This window comes from Sander vitreus, chromosome 7 (genome assembly GCF_031162955.1).
Source record: "Sander vitreus isolate 19-12246 chromosome 7, sanVit1, whole genome shotgun sequence".
Taxonomy (NCBI): Eukaryota; Metazoa; Chordata; class Actinopteri; order Perciformes; family Percidae; genus Sander; species Sander vitreus.
In genome coordinates, this window is record NC_135861.1 from 20,348,384 (window position 1) to 20,367,709 (window position 19,326).

Genomic DNA, 19,326 nt, shown 5'->3' on the forward strand with positions numbered 1-19,326 from the left:
CAATATTGAGCTATAATGGAGATAAAACTACAACTATTTGCAAGCCCATTTCTCTCTTTCCATTCCAACTGTTTCAGCACTGTCATTTGTTATAGTGTGGCATCGAATAAATTGCTTTGGGAGCACCACAGCTGGAATGACTATCTTGACAGATCACATTCAGTTGAATGGCTGCAAAGCATATTCATCTAACTCAAATACCCCCACTGTTTTTTTTGGCATTTAGTCCTTGTTGTACAAGCGGTTGATGACTTCACGGATGTTTTTGCTCTAATTATGTTGTGTGATTACACGGTCGGACAGCAGGGATGCACACAGCGTAACTTCCTCTACTGGTGGATGAAAGATTAAGAGTGATGGTATTATGATGAAAAGAGCAACATTACTGACTCTGTTATGGAAAGTAGAGCTGGAGGGTACAAACTGCTGACAGCTGTTTGCTGTTCTTGACTGTGTAATCATGATGAGAATTTCCTCTGTTGCAGCTAAATTGCCTACTTGTTAATTGGGGCGAAACCTAAACAGTTTTTGTTAGATCTGGGACATGGGGAGACAGAAGGAGAGAGAAGATTGGCTGGTTTAAGCTGCTCTCATTTCGTCACTTTCACTTCAATCCTGTCTATTGTTAGTGTGTTTGGGATTTATTCATGGCTGTATTCTTGTCCTGCTTTTCCTCCGTCATCTTCTCTGAGAAATCAAAGTATCTGTGTGTGATGCAGTCTGCTGTCTCATCCCTAATTTTCCATATGACACCCACAAAACAAACAAGGACTTTGGTGCTACAAGAAAAGCAGACAAAACCTCACAAGTGACATTAATCCCTCGGGTTGAGGCTGAAATCATATGCAGCCACTGCTGCTGCATTCCTCTTCAAGTTGATGCAGCAAAATCTAAATTAGCCTCTAATAATCCAAACATTGCTGCCACCTTTGCAGACAATCTTAAAAGAAATGTTGGCTGACGGCAAACTGGAGGAAGAGAGATAAAGGGAGGAAGACAGACTGAGTGAGATAAGCGTTTTCACAAGAGATACCAGCCATGTGAGAGGGGATGTTTGCTGTCACAGTGTATGAATTTGGGACACATCTCAATGAACTTTGCTTCATCAAGTCAGCTTGTTGATTTTTCTGCTAAAATCCTTAAAATGCTGTCTAGTCAGTTTTGTGCAGGCTGCTGTTATTGAGAAAGTGAGCATGAAAGCAGTTTAGACGTGGAACAGGTTAAGAACTGTTATGTTTCTTCTAGCAAAAGATTAGCTATGACTAACATGGAAACAAGACTTAATGTTTCCTTTGTCGGAATTCATGGAATGCTCTATTACACAATGTAGTCATTATCCTCTGAGCTTCATCCTCTAATCAACAGTTTATACGGGTAATAGGTGCTGACGAGTCATAATTACTTAATACATCCGGACACATGTAAATATTTAATTGTATCAAGGGGATTATTTAAATTTCATATAATGTCTTATTTTAATTTAAAATGAAATGTATGTTACGACTGTGTACAGCTAGATGCCGTAATGTACTGAATAAAAATATAAAGCTGCTTTCTGCTGCGCTGTCACGATCCCTGATACTGTTTTTGTTTGCCTCTCAAGTATTTTAGCTCATTAGACTTCTTTTTTACAGCAGACATTTTGACTTGTCGTAGGAGGAAAAGCACAGGTGTTACTAATAATATTACTGATGGCTCTGTTCTATTTAAGTATTCAAGTAAACTGACAGTTAACCAACATGCACTTTACAAGGGCTCTGAAACCGAAGCGGCTAAATATAATTCAACTATCGGTATATGTTATAATTTACTTCAGTTCTTTCTTCAGTGTCTTGTCAAAATATATTTTCTGTGAAAAAGGCCTGTCTTTTTTTTAGCAATGCAGTACAAGTAAAATCGACTTGTTTTCTTTCTCTCGCAGATTTAAAAATATGTAATATTTACACTTTGCAGTATAAAACTAATTCAGACAGCCAATGATGCATGTGCATAATTTCTCATGAAATTGTGAAACCTAGTTTGCGAAGCACCCAGGTTTAGGCCCACGATGACCACGGTGAAAGATTAGATTAGATTGGACTCAACTTTATTGTCATTTAGCAGATACAGGTACAGAGCCAATGAAATGCAGTTGACATCCAACCAAAAGTGCAAAAGAAGCATTAAATACCAAAATGCAGGTTGAGTACAGTATTCTGTGCAGTTATGTAGACGATAGAGATTAATTATGTACAACAGTGTACATAATTACACTGTTAATTAAAACAACCCTTAATGACAGTTTTTAAATAATTTAAGCACTGAATTGTCTGTATTGTAGCTTTACTCTTATCTGAGGGAAATAGCATGTAATGCACACCTAAAAGAGTGGAAGAACATTTTTGAAAGATAAGAAAGTAAATGTAAAAAAGCAAGGGAGATGAGAGTGGGCTGAGGAAACCAGGTAGCAGATGAGACAGAAAGGAGGTGAAGAGTTTCTTAGAGTGCGATAACTTTAACAACTAACACGGCCAGTTGGGAGACCAGAAAGGGCGACTCTCAATAGGTCTGACCATGGACTGTATACAGAGAAGGGAGAGCTTCATTCAACTGAAAGCTCAAATGAACTAAACTCACCTGCCCTCAATAATATTGAAGTAAACAGAAAATGATTGTGGACTAGTCCAGCCAAGAAGTTGAGTATAGCTTAATCTTAAAGTGAGCGACAGTAACAGAGAACATTACAACACAAAACTGAAAAGTTTAAAGTAGTTTGCCAGTGCCCAGAGGGAGACTCAGTTCAAAGCACTGGCTTTCATCGTGTTACTTTCAGTGGGACGGATTTGTGTGTTGTGTGTTCCCAATAGCATTGAGAGATTAGCATGTTATTAACACTAAGAGCACTAGAAGTTTAACATATTGCATCTTAAATAAAGAGCTCTTTGAAACATAGGCTCTCAATGGCCACTTTGCAAAAAAACAGAGCTGCAATGAGCACTTTACTACGACGGAGCATTAGGGCCACATCAAGGGGAAAAAAAATGAAGTTTTTATTTTTTATTTATTTTGCATTTTGAGAATAAAGTCGAAATGTTGAGAATAAAGTCAACATGATGAGAATAAAGTTGAAATACGTTTTCGAGAATAAAGTCGAAATGTCAAGAATAAAGTCAACATGACGAGAATGAAGTTGAAATACTTTTTCGAGAATAAAGTCGACATGTCGAGAAAAAACTTGATATTTCAAGAATCAAGTCGGACTTTTGAGAATAAACCAAACTACTAACTTTACCTATAGTATTCTACAAAGTGCATGAAGTCTTTCTCTTTTAGCGCATAAACACAGTATGGTGATAAGTATTAGGACTTTGAAGAGATTGTGCCAAAAATTGCGTCTCTTCAGGAGGAGAAACCACACAAACTTGGGAGAGGTGGCCGCATTCCTGCAAACTGAAATAGCTTGTAATGGACAGATGCAAGGGTATTGATGGTTACACCTACGTGCAATACAGAGAGGATATGTTGTATCACAATACACAATAAGACAATTGATCAACTTGTTTGATCCTGAAGGAGGGGTGCTCAGGCGAGCGCAGCACTCTAAGGATGTAACCCATATCTATGATGCTGCCTACATGGCAGCTGGCATGGCGGACAGTCGCTCTAATGTGATTAAGTGATAAAGGAGTTGAATTTATTCTCGTCATTTCAACTTTAATCTCGACATTATTCTTGAAATGGTATAGTTCAACTTTATTCTCGTCATGTTGACTTTATTCTCGACATTTCGACTTTATTCTCGAAATGCAAAATAAAAAAATATGTTCCTTTTTTTTTTTCCTTTGATGTGGCCCTAATGCTCTGTCGTACTTTACTCACTGTCTGTTTAGCACCGCTACCTAAAACAAGCGGTACTTAGTGAAGTACAAAGAGACCAGCTGCTGTGTGTTTCACTGTGCAGACCATATTTCAAACAGTGAAGAAGAAAGTGGCTTATGAAGGCACCCTACCTCTTAATCCCTGTCTCAGCTCTGCTAGACCAGGCACCACCAAGGGCTATCTATCTATCCAACCCTTCATGCACCCAATGAAAGCCACACACATACACACACATTCTCCCATCACACATGCTGAGATTGGCACCATTAGTTACATAAGGACCAGGCAGGCACCAGAGCATAATGACTTTACCCAGGCGAGAGGTGAAAAATTGGATTGGAGAAGGTTTTTGAGAAGTACTTTACTGCCTGCTGAGAGTCACAGTGTAAAGACAAACCAGGGCAAAGCATGCCACATTTAAAAAATACAACCCGGCCAGCCTCTGATTCATGGATTGTCTCTGTGTCTTTCACTTGATTTAGATTTAGAATAGAACAGTTATACTGACAGTAGTCTCGCATTGCCACTGTCTACTCCACACAAACATTCTGGGATAGGAGAAAAAAAACGCTCTGGGTTGTTTGCATTTCTTTAAACCAATCCCAATCGTCTTGGGCGGCGCTAAACTCCGGACGGTGGCTCTGCAAAATAGTATCTGGAAGAAACTTGTTTTGGTGGAACATTTGCACCTCACAAAAGAAAATTTCACATACAATATTAACTGAAGTTAACTGATTTTGTAACCAATTTGATATAAAATTCCAAAAAACTGAATTTTTATTTAATGGCATAAATCTTCATCCTACATACAGTATATTCATAGATATCTGCTCCTGCAGTGATTATGATGTGCTACGTGATCAGAGCTGACACTGAGTACGCTCTGATCCATTCAGGTCCGTAAATCCATAAATGACCTTATTAGAGTATAATTAAGTATAATTTGGACTCAGAGCCCATGTCAGATTATGAGTTCTAAGAGCGAGTGAACCTGTGAAGAACTCTAATATTTCTATAGATTTTCAGAGGTACTGTTATCAAGTAATTCACGAGGAAAATGCCAAGAAGAAAGTAAAAAAAAAAGATTTTGTGTAGCAAAGATGTTTTTCAGATTTTCTATCCTGTTAACCATGTGCTGATCCCGTCAGACTTGTTTTGCATTCCCCTGGAGGGGATCTCAACAGCCAAATTTGGAACCAGTGATTTAAAGGGCTACGCTCATAGAAGTGGAGTTACTGCTTGGTAATTTCAATGTTAAAACTATACAAAGAGAAGACAGTAAAATGCAAGCCATGAATCAGAGGCTGGCTGTGGTTTATAATATGTCATGTTTTGCCCTTGCAGTCACTCCCAGTGACTCCCAGGAGGCAGTAAAGTACGTTTACCAGTTGAAGTGCAAAACACATTTGAAACAACTGGTAATTTGGATATTGAATGCAAATTGCCCCTCTGAATATTATTGTTTTATCAGGCTTGGCCTCATTGGCTAATGTGTACTTGTATGTCATAGTAATACAATACACATTAGCGAGTCCATTGAGATAAAAACAGGAGATAACGTGACCGTAGTTATTCTCTGAAATTCACCCCTCACATCTCCTCAATGTCATCCTTCTGCCTGACGATGTGAGTCAGTTATATGCTTGAACACAGAGAGACTGACTCATGCAGCCTAAAGTCATACAGAATGGACACACACACACACACACACACACACACACACACACACACACACACACACACACACACACACACACACACACACACACACAGACAGACTACCTCCTTCAAAGCCACATATCCTGACTACACATTCAGTAACATTATTAGAGGACATTTTACAGAGGACATGCACAGATTGAGAAACACTGATTTGATTTATAGTATCTGGAGGCTAAGGTGGAGAGCTGTGAAAATGAGAGGGTCACCCGTTGTCTCCATCCTCTCGCTCTGGGGCAGCGTCATCAGGTCCTAACACCTCATCAGAATTGTGTATTGTACTACTGCATGTCACTAACTTGTGACAACACAGGTGAGTTATTTATCATAAACAACTGTCATAATCACCGTGCCATATCTCTGCTTGATATCCGAGTTGGAAGCTTAGGCAAAGCACTAAACTGTTTTTCATGCATTTCAGCCACTTATCTCGAGCACACATGCACATCTTAATTAGCTATCAACTGATGCAACTCAAACGTGTTTTCCCTCTCAGACACGTTCACTCTGATCCTCATCACTCTTATGTGTGGCTTACTTCCCTGTCTTCTTCTTCATGGCATGTTAACAAGGTGGTGATGACTGAAATGTTTTGGGACTTTGATGTTCTTTTGAGGAGAGGAGGAATTATAGTGTAAGGCTGTGTCCACTTGTGTGTTCTTTATCCCTAAGTTTGTGTCTGCTTGTTTATGCACACCTCTAGAAACTGAGTGAATATACACAAGCTAAAATCATCTAACAGCAGTAGGGGGGTCTACGATCCTTGTTAGTAATCTGGTATCACGTGGCTGAAGGACGATGATAATTCATGATTTAGAGGGATAAAAAAAAATGCGAGAAGAGGATGGAGCAAACAAAGGATTGGCAGTAGTGGAGATGAGAGAGGGGCTTGTTGCATCCTGCTGTCATGCCCACCCCCTTATTGCTTAGTATTTATGGTGGGAGGGATGGTATGTGTGGGCAACATGCTTCTCCACATATACACACCCAAAACCAAAATACACACTAAGAGATTCCGTCACCCTAGAGGGAGTCATTTGTGCTCGCAGGCGGACGGTTGGAGGCTTTTACGGGTCGTTGTGTAGCCGGCTCACTATTCCTGGAAGAGCGTTCTAGTATCTTTTGATCAAATTCTACCCCACTCTCCAGTAACCTGCTTCCTATGAATTGTGGGCTAATTGTGTGTGTGTGTGTGTGTGTGTGTGTGTGTGTGTGTGTGTGTGTGTGTGCGCGCACGTGTGTGCGCAGAGGCCTTTCTATTCTTGATTGATTGTTATCATCTTGGTGGATTATTGAGTTAGCAGTGAACGTGATAGGCTTACTACAGCATCTCGGAGGAGCAGGCGCACATACATACTGTACACACATGAATCCTCATGCCGATACACTTCTTTAATTCAATGACTGGTGGAAATATTTCAGGGAAAGGGTCCATGGCCGTGTGTAATGAATAAACATCAAAGGATGTAAAGTATGTGTGTTGGATAGATGAAGGTTTAATGCTCATTAGCATGACTATTGCCCTGGACTGGCTGGGTCAGCAGTCCATGTAAGAATACATTTGTGCATAGGGCAGAGTGTGCGTTTGTGTGAATGTTAGAAAACTAGTGAGCAGTGTGCCGTTCGACAAAAAGAGGGAAGGAGACAAAGATACCTAGTAACTTACAGTTACTGTAAATACTTTTCATTACATTCATTTTATTTAGCTTATTAGGTGAAGAAACGGTGTGAATCAGCTTCCCCACAAATTAAAATGTCTTCATTCTATTAGGCTTTTCATTATTGCAATGAAAAAAATAAAATAAGATAAGCTATTTGCATTTATCCAGCCAAATAGAATAAAAGCTGTTTAACACATTTTGCAGAGCCGTTGGATCCCCACCAGGATTACCAGAGGACATTCTGAAAGCTTCAACACGAGGAGATATACTGCACCCTGTCTTTTTTCTGATTCCTGTGTAGAGGGAGCTAGAAATTTACAAACTTTGACTTGACAAATGGACAGAGGAGGTCAAATATACAATATGCTGTGTAATACTTTTAGCTAACTAAGTTACAGAAATTGTCGTACACACCCCCGCCTATTCCTGCATTGGAAAGTTTTGAGGGGGCTGGATTTCCGAAGCTATTTAACCATCGGATTAACAGTTCTAATTAAACAGAATGGCATATTTAGGCTTCCTTTGTCAGTTAAGCAATTTGTTTCTTGCTCATCTTTTTTTTTTCTCCTTTGCTCAAATCGATGTGGATAAAAAATATAATTGAACTGTTGTAGCTTTGTTGGAGTCACACATGGTTGCTTACGTAATGATAATGTTCACCTGTAATCAGCTAAAGATTTGCTCATTAATATCATTTATAAGGTGTAAAATTGCCTTTCTCACATATTTGTCCTTCTTTGAATTAGATTGGATCAGGACATTGGATTTGATTCTCATCAACATTACGCCCTATGTCGTACGTCTTCATAAAATATTCTCTATTTGTCCAGACATGCGTCTAAAAAGCCAAAGCTGAATGATGACTTCACAAATGTCAATTCCTAAGGGTCAGTCCTCTAAGCTCCCCCAACATATTTAACTGCACCTCATCTTTGCTGATGTCCTCCTGCATGAGTTTTATTGAGCTCTCTAACCATGACCCAGAGCTGACCAGAAGATGTATGACTCTTTTGACTCTATTCATTTCCCTCAGCCCCTTTATCCAGGGGATAGAGGGAGGTTATTAGGAGGGAGGGAGCTCAGTCGTTCTACATTAACATATGTCGTTTGTGATTTTTCTGTTTTTGTGCCATTTTATTTTTCATAATATTCTCCCCATCCATCTCAATTTAGTTTCCCAGCCATTATTCATTCTCTTTTTTTCTCCTCCTTCCTTTAGAGTGAAGGCTTTATCTTCGGACTATTCCTTGACTTTGGTATGATAATACTTGGTGCAGGTCGCAGTTCACTCACTGTGACTTCTGTCGCTTCACACCCTGTCTGTGGAGTTATTGCCCTCGCCCTCTGTGCGAAGGAGTGTTCATTTTTAATTATCACTCAGTATTTGATCATCTCCCTCCCCTGCCTGTCACAATGTCTCATTGGGTTGCCGGTAACATTTCCATTACATTAGGAAAAGCAGCCACGGCTCTGTGTGTGTGTGTGTGTGTGTGTGTGTGTGTGTGTGTGTGTGTGTGCGCTCGATGATGCGTTCCTATCATTGCGGCAGAGATGAGATTCCCTCCTCCCTCATCCATCTTCAAGTGCTTGGCTGGAAATGACATGTCGACACACAGTGATACACATCGTTGCTTGAGACACACAAGCACACACACACACACACACACACACACACACACACACACACACACACACACACACACACACACACACACACACACACAGGGAATGGAATTGGATAGAATTCTACCTCCCCCCACCTCCCAACTAATTGAGTTGATGCAAATACGGGCTCACAGTCTTAAAGCTTCAAAATGCTTGTTTACTTTTTTTTTTTTGCTGTTGCACACACCAAGAGCTCAGGTAGAGGGGAATGGAGATAGAGACCGAAAAGAAAAGGACATCATGAATGAATCAATGTAAAAGCAATTGGCCTAAAACTGCTGTCGATGCAGTAGTGGAGAGGTCGAACCTTTTATTAGGAAACTGTGGAATTTGTCTTTTCATTGTAGAGGGTTTAACTTTGCTTATGCTTGTACATGTGAATGTGCATTGTTTGCAAAGCACATATTTCAATAAGTGCCTAAGCTCACTGCAGTGGTATTATTAAGGAAGGTCCTCACCTCCTGTAAAGTTCCCAGAGCATTCTCATTCCTGGAGGCCATTGGCAGGAAGGTTGGAAATAGTGAGCGCCTCTTTAGCTCAGCAGGGGTTGAATCGATAAATCTGTCATTGTTTATCTTACAAAACTTCCAGTCTTCACCTCTGGCGCTCCCACAGTCGGAGGCTGAACACTCAAGCTGTTCATGTCTACTTGCTCAATGTAGGATTGTTGGCCAATTGCCGTGAGGTAAATGGATATTGTCCTCAATAAACTATGAGCGGTACATGGCCAAGTTGCCAGTGTGTGTCTGTAGACTGCCATTTTTTTCTAAGGCTGGTTCATGGACTGTGTTACTTTGGCAACCCCAGAAGTTCACTGTCACAGCAGGAGAGGCAGTTTGCTTCCCGAACATTGCCAACCTGATAACATTTGTCTCTTTCTTTTTCTTTTATCTCACCCTCTAGGTGTTGGCATTAGAAAGACAGGTCTTTGACTTCCTGGGTTACCAGTGGGCCCCAATCCTTGCCAACTTCTTCCACATCATCATGGTCATCCTCGGCCTTTTTGGCACCATCCAGTACCGGCCGCGTTACATTGTGGTGGTGAGTACATAACGAGTGTGAGTAGAAGTTCACATGAAACTCTGTACAGTCTGTCACCTAATCCTATTCATCACGGTATTTGTTAAGCAGTGTCACTTTACTTTGCATCAGTCCTCTGTTTATTTGATTGGACATGTTGTTGCCTTTCCTCTTTAATTGCAAAGTGTGCTGCACTCTCGTGCATTGTGCAACACCCTCAAATCACTCTAATCCCATGGTAATTAGGGCTAATTAAAGGGGGTGGGGGTGTTGGTGGGAGGGGGGGACTAAGGAGCTCATCAGATTTATACTCAGCATTGAGTTTCTGGACACAGAAGGTCATTCTTTGAAACAGTACAAAGCATGTGATGCCCGTTGTTTCACTCCTTTTGTTAGAAAAACGCCACTATGAAGCTTCATAAATGTGCTTTTATGCACTTCAGTTTTCATTTTATACCATAACGTTCATTGTAGGCATTAAAACCCTATTTCGAGCAGCATTAGTGGCAGCAGAGATGGTGACGTCAATGACAGGAAAAGAGAGTGAATAAAGAGAGACCGGGGAGATGTAGACGGATAAATGAGAGCCACACAGGAAAGTATGAATAAACAGAGGAAGAAGGAATTCAAGGGAGGACAGGAAGGAGGGAAAGTAGAGCTCATGTCAAGTGAAAAATGAGAGAGAGCAAGCTAAGGGGTTTCATGATTCAACATGTATGTTTTACGAAGGTGCTGCTCTTGCCCTCCGCTCTTCCTCTGACACCTCTGACATTTTAAACGCACAATTCACCGTGAGTCAGAGGATTTTACAACCTTCACAATGATGACTCTCTCAGTCTGTATCTGTGAATACCACTCAGTGTCTGTCAACAGTTGGCTGTCTGACTGTACAATTTTATAAATGGTTGAAGTTGTAAACTTCATTCAGCCTGAGCAGTTAAAAAATGTAATGCTCCCACAGGGTTCGAATAAACTTGCTGAACTTACTGGCACCTTTAAAAAAAGAGTGTGTGTGTGTGTGTGTGTGTGTGTGTGTGTGTGTGTGTGTGTGTGTGTGTGTGTGTGTGTGTGTGTGTGGTACTGACTTGACTTTGTTTAGGAGCTCATTAATTCAACCTGCTTTTTAATTCAGTATCTGTCACATCCTGCTCTGTTCAGTTCATCTAGTTTCCATGGAGCTAATCTGTCTGTCTTTGCCCTCCAGTACACAGTATGGGCCGCTCTGTGGGTGGCCTGGAACGTCTTCATCATCTGTTACTACCTGGACGTAGGCGGCCTGTCCAAGGTGAGCCTTTCAAAATTTCTGTCTGCTGTTTTCTCCAAATCTTTCGTCGTGCATCTGTCAGCCAAGTTGGGTGGCTTTGTCTGTACTGTGATGAATGTTCCTTTCTTCCTGAGGTCACGGTTGCAGGCTGGCGGAGGAATTAATCCTGATTTATATTCCTGTGTTCAAGAGTTGCACCACCTACATTACAGTTTTTGTTTTAGACGCATTGAGAACTTCGTCATAGCTGACGTACATTTATACCGTGGTCGCAGAAAATACTTCTGATTGGCTGGCAGGTGTTCTGATAAAAAACTAAAGACATATCTATCGTATCCGGGTAAACTAGCTGCCATTACTGGAGTGGGTAACTTCTACATCCACACAGGTTACCTTTTATCTTTCAAAGGAAGGGACTGCTGACAGTGATCATCCCAAACATCTCTGCGTTCACTGTCAGTCAGTTCGGCATCGCCACCACAGTAATGGCGGCAGTGCTAGAGAGCAGAAAACATAAATCAGCCATCAGATTAATCTATAACAGGACCGTTTTACCACTCCTAAATTATTAAACACGCCTGAAAAAGCCTCACATCTGAGTTTGTTTTTTCTCCTGAAAATGATTCAGCTTTAATTCTGACTTTGTGCTAATGTATGTATTCTTTTTTATTACACCTAGTATAACAGCTCCAATAAGACTTTTTGTTTGTTGTGAAATATTAAAGCATTATTGAAGTATTCCTGAGCTTTATCAGCACTGAACATACTGTATATGTTAGCTCTAATTAAGTATGATGCATATGATAAATCACTCCCTAAACTTTAGGAATCTGCGCTATACACACCTTCAACTGCTCCACAGAGATGTATAATTTGGCCTTGAAGAATGTCTGTGTTCCTTTAAATTGTGTGTGTGGTGTATCTCTGCTGACAGCGGGACAGTCACCTCCCTGTTGAGTTTCAAGTGGAAGCTCACAGTTTAATAGGTAAATAATCTGCCCTGTGGTTCCTGAGTGCAGATTTAGATGCATATTTATCCAGACAAAGAGAAGTGTTTGGGTGGTCACCTCTCAACCTGTCAATGTATCCACGCTCCCTCCTCAGGACATCTTCTGTTTTCCCTTTTTTTCCACTCAGCTCACTGCTCCTTTGATATTTTTTAATTTATTATTCATATTTTGTAAGTTTCATATTTTGCCTTTTTCATTTTAGTCTCCTCTCCTCTCCTCCCTTCTCCTCTCCTCCCCTCTCCTAGCTATTGATGGGTGTTCTGCCCAATTGCCCGCCTGACCATTGAGAATAATGAATTCATGTAGGCAACGTTCATCTCACACCAGTTCAGACAGCCAAAATGAATTTCAGAAACACCTTCCCAAGCTCTGGCAACTTTGTCATTGTGTGATAGACCATGGCTCCATCGTGTGTGTGTGTGTGTGTGTGTGTGTGTGTGTGTGTGTGTGTGTGTGTTGTGTGATGGTTGTGTTCTCCTGCATGCTTCCTGCTAGAATAATGAGGCTTGTAGGGGCCAGCTGCTTGGGGCTGAGGCTGGGTATTAACCCGACAGATGGAGCCAACCTGGGCTCCCAGCTCTGCGTATGGTGGCCAGGAGGAGAGCTAGCTAATGGAGCGCGCACACACACACACACACACACACACACACACACACACACACACACACACATGCACTACCGAACTTGGCACGCACCGAGTCAGCTAATTCTGTTCGGCTAGCGTTGACCAATGTTGACGGGACTGTTCTGGTGTGTGTGTGTGTGTGTGTGTGTGTGTGTGTGTGTGTGTGTGTGTGTGTGTCTGTCTGTCTGTCTGTCTGTCTGTCTGTCTGTCTGTCTGTGTCTGTCTGTGTGTGTCTGTGTGTGTGTGTGTGTGTGATTGGTGTGTGTGTATGGGTGACAAGGCCCTTGAAAGGGAGGGGGCAGGTTGTCAGAGTCATATGCCACATGCTCCGTCACCTCCTATTGATCCCTTATCCCCTCCCCCATGGTGCAAGACAGACTGACAGACAGACCCCTGCTACTCTACACACACCTCTGTTTTAAACAGCCATTCACTGCTTCTCTTTTTATTCATTCTCTCTCTCACTCTGCACACAGTGACCGCATACACAGAGACTTTGGACATGTCTGTACTAAGCTATCTGAATTTGAAAAAGGCTTCTTTTACACTCCTTAACTGAGCTTTTCAAAAATGTTTTCCAATAAATAAATAAAATACCCAATATGTTAAGTTTTGATTCTAACAAATCTATTTTAAAATAATTGTCTCTTCTGTCTTTTAATATCAGCAAAGAATCATATACAAAACAGGAAGTTGCTTATCTAAATAGCAAATATATGTCTGGCAGGAATTGATTTTTATCTGTTCAGGGCTTAGCCAAGCTAGCTGTGTGGCTCTATGAATGCCAGTGTCAGTCAGTCAGTCAGTCAGTCAGTCAGTCAGTCAGTCAGTCGATTCCACCGCTCCAAATTTAAAATAATCTCAACAACTAGCATGGCTGTCTTGTTATAACTTCTGTTATCCATAATTGTTTAAAGCTAAAACCAAATTGATCTGATTAGGTATAAGAAATGATTCACAATCAATTTGATTTGATAACATTTTATCAAACCCCAGTGCTGCTCCAGAGTCTTAGTGTGGATTATTACAGGCGCCTACACTGCTTTGATTGCTGTGATTGCTCATATTGATTGTCAATATAGCTGATCACACAATACAGGTCATATCAATAACATGTATTTATGTTTATTTTGTTGGACAACTTTGTGAGCATAATGTAGGGATTTGAAAGACAGCTCAGTGTAACAGATTCATCTGTTTTGCCTTATGTCAACATGTAGCATTCATGAGCCGTGACCAAACTGCAGTTTTATAGTTTTATACAGAAACATATATCTATGAGAACACCTAAACAAGAACACCTTGTGTTTTCAGTTATATTAACACGCACATAACAATTTTGTTGTTGCTGACTTAGAGGGGATAAAGAAAAATAAATGTCCTATTTTTTTGCAATTTCAAAAACCGCAACACAGCCTTTCTAACTCCTGAATCAATATGCAGCCACTGTGTGTGGACACCTTTTATAAAATGTAAGTAAATGTAATACTATTATCAGAGCCAGAAGAGTCTACAACACTCAGCGTTGCTCCCCAAAGTTATCACACAAACATAAACTCCCTTCTCTGTTTTTCATAAACAATACATCATGAGAAATACTATTCTAATCATTTGATGTTTAGCTTTATAGAAAGCCTCATGTCTCTAGTGGTTCCAGTAATAGGATAGTCTCCAAATATGTATTGACTTTTGTTTGAGAAAATAGTTTGAGCAGTATCAGTAGACTAACCTTGAATCTATGATATGGGGGAATTGATTTGTGCTTTGGGGTGCAAGGGAGCATAACAATAACGCTCCTGACAGTAAGTTCCCAAAAGACTGAATATTGACTTCTGACGTACTGCAGTTGTGAGTGCGGCTACAACTTGGATATAGATGGTTTCTCTAGCTCGCAGGCTCAATCAATGGCATCTGTCAAGTCATTAGACCTCACAATCCTACCTATTGACCTTCAGCTGCCCTTGTTTTTGTGACTGTGTGAGAGAACGACAGAATGACAGAGAAGGAAAATAGAGACAGAGGGTGATGATGAGTAATCAACATGAAGAAAGAGAGGGATAATATACAGTAGCATTCGTTTTAATATTGTTCATGACTCCCGTTGCAGTCATTTGTAGGGCTGGGTATCGTTCAAAAAATTTCTTTACAGGTACCATCATAGATATATATCTATGAGTACCAATACCAATACCAATACCAATACCGTGACTTTGATACCAGTTCCTGAACGATACTTTTTATTTTATAAAACAAATTTTAACAAAAAGAAACATTACAACAACATGCTTACGACATTACACATTACAGCACAACTTTTTATTTATTTTTCAGCTCCTACTACGTGAGCCCCGTCTCTTTATGTGTAACGTAGAGTTTTTCCTTCGTGTCTCTATGACATGTAATGTTAGACAGCGAATCACGAGCATTATTAGATCTTGGTAGAAGCATGCTGCATGTTTATTGGCTCACTGACGCTGATGAGATTTGCTCCTAGGTATTGAAATTTGGCATTGAATGACATGATGGCATTTTTCGAGACTCGATACTAAGGAGGCAATTCAGTCTGTGCCTAAAAAGTTTCGAAATCGGTTCCCAGCCCTAGTCATTCACACTGACTGTAGAGATCTGTTGTTGACAGTTGTTGAGACCAGTGATACGTATGTGTACATGTGAGTGTGAGTGGGGGTTGATAGGAATCAGAGATGTTTTCTGACAGCGCTTGGCTCTGTTAATAATGCATGTCTTGTCACTGAGGGGCAGATGCGGGGTTATATTGCTGTATTGTGGTATTGATTGGTGTGAGCGTCTGTGCGTCTGTATGTGTGGGCTCATATGGCTGTGTTCAAATTGGACATCACCAGGGTGTACAAGAGCTACATGTATCAAATGCTTGATCTAAAAGTTATGGCACTGATGTGGTACAGTTTAAGAAGTTGTGAAAGTTTTCTCTGAAAAGTCTGTTGGCTTAGATTGACTAAAGTTCATGCACTCATAACCTGTGTCTCATATGCTTTAGACATGTCCTATGTGTTGTCATTCTTCAGTTAGAGCTATAAGGTTGGTTCACCCGAATTATGAAAGAAAAATCTCTTATATTCTCAACTACCTCTGGTGGTATCTTTAGATATTTTGAAGTTTTATTTGCCCTGGTTCTCAGTCTCTGAGAGTTCTTCCTTCATACAGTGGAGGTGAATATAGTATTATATAATATTTGTAGTGCTCACAGCGCTGAAAAAACTATTTTCAACAGCAACATCTCTGTCCTGAAACAATGTCCCTGTTTCTGTGGATAAACCACAAAACACACTGTCAACAGTTTGCAGAGGGATTATTTATTCACTAGTAAGTAACTCCAAATCAAGCTGTTGACTGTGACATCTGTGAAGTATCCGAAGAAACAGACACATTGTTTCTGGAAAAACATGTTGCTGTTTTGAATTAATTCAACACTTTAAGCACCACAAACAGAATGCCATTCACCTCAATTTAATGATTTGACAGCAGGAGTCTTAAAGACGCTGGGCAAAGAAAATCAAAACCAAAACTATCTACATGGCTAGACAGCTCATAGTACATAAGAAAATGTGTTTTTAGCCATGCTAGCAGCGTTTTATCTAGGGATAACAATATTGTTCTGTCCATCACAACTATTGATTGGATTGCCATGAAATGCTGTGCAGACATTCATGTTCCCAAGAGAAATAAAACCCTAATGACTTTAATCTCCTGACTTTTCCTCTAGCGCCACCCTGAGGTTGAGTGTAATGTTTAAGTTAAACTATTGGATGGACTTTGACTTTCCCACTAGCCTCAATAAACATTATACCTGCTGAGCATCAGTTAGCGTTGTCTTTGAGAGCACGTTAGCATGCTGATGTTAGCATTTAGCTCAAAGCACAGCTGTGCCTAAGTACTGTACAGTCTTGCAGAGCTGCTGGTACGGCTGTAGTCTGAGTCTTAATGTTGTTTGTAATTGGATGAACCAATCCTTTGAGCAAAAGAGAACAGCCATAATAAAAAAAAACACCCAACATCAACATCAAGTGTCCAGAGATGAGCCCCCTGCCTTCTGTACAAGATCACCTGTGATCCAGCCTTGTTTTTCTCATAAAGAATGAATGTACATCATATGTAATGAATAGTCCAAAAAAGTTTTTTTTTTTCCCCTCTCTTTTCAGGACAGTGACCTGCTGACATTTAACATCTCCGCCCATCACTCTTGGTGGAGTGAACACGGCCCGGGCTGTGTGAGGAGAGAGATGCCGGAGGCTCCAGGGGTCCGCACAACAGAGAGCCACTCCTACATCACTGTCATGGGCTGCCTCATGGACTACCAGTACATCGAGGTTGTGCACAGCGGCACACAGATTCTCGTTGCTGTAAGTACAAGATGGCAATGTACATATGACTCTAGCATTGACATATTCACATGCAGGAACATGTCATGTCACAGGAACTTCTCATATTACTTAACACCAGCAGCGGCCTCACTCACCGTGAGATTCATGTATGTGAAAGGTGAACATGATAGGGTAAGGAAGGTGATGTTTTTGTTTTCCCTTCAAGCACTTTTCTCAATAATCTTCCACAGCGGTCTGTTATTTTGTCTATCACAGCCTCCCTTCCTCTGCCCCAGTCACTGAATGAAAAATTGATCTGTTGTTTTGTCTGGCTGAGGCTCTGACCTGCCAGCTGCTAACAGGTTACTCAAACACTGGAAGGACTGTTATTGTCCTCTTTGCACTGTATGAATAGACCCGAAACACACATCCTGCCAGCATACGCATTTACACACACTTATGTATGACTGACTAAACCTAATATTGGATGGGGGCCAGGACCTTCTTAGTTGCCAGCACAGCAGGTACGTGGGTTCAGACATGCACATTACACACATTTTTTCACAGTAACATTCACTTACACACACTTTGACTCCATTGCAATGTACATAAACACATCCACACCTATTTTTCACACTTTTCGCTTAAATACGTGTGGAGTGGATTTAATGGTGGCAGTGGGTGACCAAGAGAAGGAGAGAGCTTACACACAGCAGCTTCATCAGCCTGATTTTCATGCTTACCATTTAATCTTACACCTGGGAGAGCACAGTGAATGCAGTTAACTACATGGTAGATTAGAAAACTAGCAGAGGGACCTAGTGTTGAGAAGCACTGGATTGTACCATTCATCCAATCACCCCCATGGAGGAAGGTAATAAAATGGCTGACCTCACTTTATAGCCCCAACTCTCTCACTGAACCTCATAAGCCCCTGCACTATAGGCAGTGAATTGGTATGTTCCTCGCCTCATGTGTATCTTTACTCTTCCATAGGAGCTGGGAACACTTTTTTGCCTACGTTTTTAGATGGTATTATCCAACCAAGCATACAACACTATCTCCGTGGGAACAGCTCCCGAGAGGAGCAGGGAAATTGCTACTGAAATCCCAGTGTCACAAATGGCAGCATTTTCCTTGTACCCACGATTCTTCTCAGGCTAAAAGCAGAGCAATGCTTAGGAAAATACAGTCCTTTTGAGATGTATACTCTTGTTTTGGTTTATCCTTTTTCCTCTCTGTTGGAACAGAGGGCCAGACAGAAAAATAGTGTTGAAGGAGTGAATGAAAAGAATAGGAAGAAAGTGGGGTGTCCCTTTGTCTTTGCTATAGGGGTTTCAAGGTTACCGTGAGAGGCCATTAAATATTTAGTTTGGGCTCCAAGGAGCATGTTTCATTAGGATGAAAAATGTGGATCCACTGGCCAATAATGGAGGCATCACTGTCATCTCTCTGCTCAGATTCATCATGAGCTAGAAGGAAGCCGATCAGAAGTGAAGCTTTGGTAAAGTCAGCCCTGTGTTGTTGCTTATTGCCGCTACAGGCTACATTCAGTCAAAAAGTAACTTAGAGGTTTAAATGATGAGCTTGAAGTGGAGGCAACCTTTCCAAACTGGGATAATGTATTATTCATTGATTCATCACTGGGGGGATATGTTGCTTCATTTCTGCCATATATTCTTTGTTGCCTTCACTGAAGCCCAACTCAGGCATCCATCCTACAGTACATATTGTTATTGAATGGCTTTGGTTTTCTTTTAATAATGACTGATTTCCCTGTCGGTTTAGTCAGCAGAAAATCCACACTCACACCTCTCTCGATCTTCCCACAATCCTTTCCTTTTCTGCTCCTGTGCGCTGCCTTTGCTGTTAAATAAAACAGTTGAGTCTGAGAAAACATCTCCGTTGAGATGAAGTGTAGTTAGGAAGAAAGGTATGAGTGGGAAAAAGAAGAGAAATTGTGCAAGATGTGATGTTCAGTTTACATCTGTAGACAACTCTTACACACTAAATGGAGTAGTGAGAGATGGCAAGGGGTTGTCCGAGCTGCTGAGCTTCTCATAAAATGCACACACACACACAAACACACACACACAGACACAGACACAGACACAGATATCATATTATTTAACGTAGGTTATTGCCGCCACAGTCAATGCTTTCT

At 40.9% G+C, this 19,326-nt stretch overlaps 1 protein-coding gene across 1 annotated transcript in view; it reads left to right on the forward strand.

Annotated features, from left to right (window-relative positions):
* The window catches only part of nkain4 (sodium/potassium transporting ATPase interacting 4), a 46,473-nt gene that overhangs the window by 8,123 nt on the left and 19,024 nt on the right, over nt 1-19,326 (forward strand). Inside the window, exons 2-4 of the mRNA XM_078255214.1 lie at nt 9,807-9,944; nt 11,128-11,208; nt 17,001-17,201. Of these exons, the coding sequence (XP_078111340.1) occupies nt 9,807-9,944; nt 11,128-11,208; nt 17,001-17,201 (420 nt within the window). The remainder of the gene's footprint in view (nt 1-9,806; nt 9,945-11,127; nt 11,209-17,000; nt 17,202-19,326) is intronic.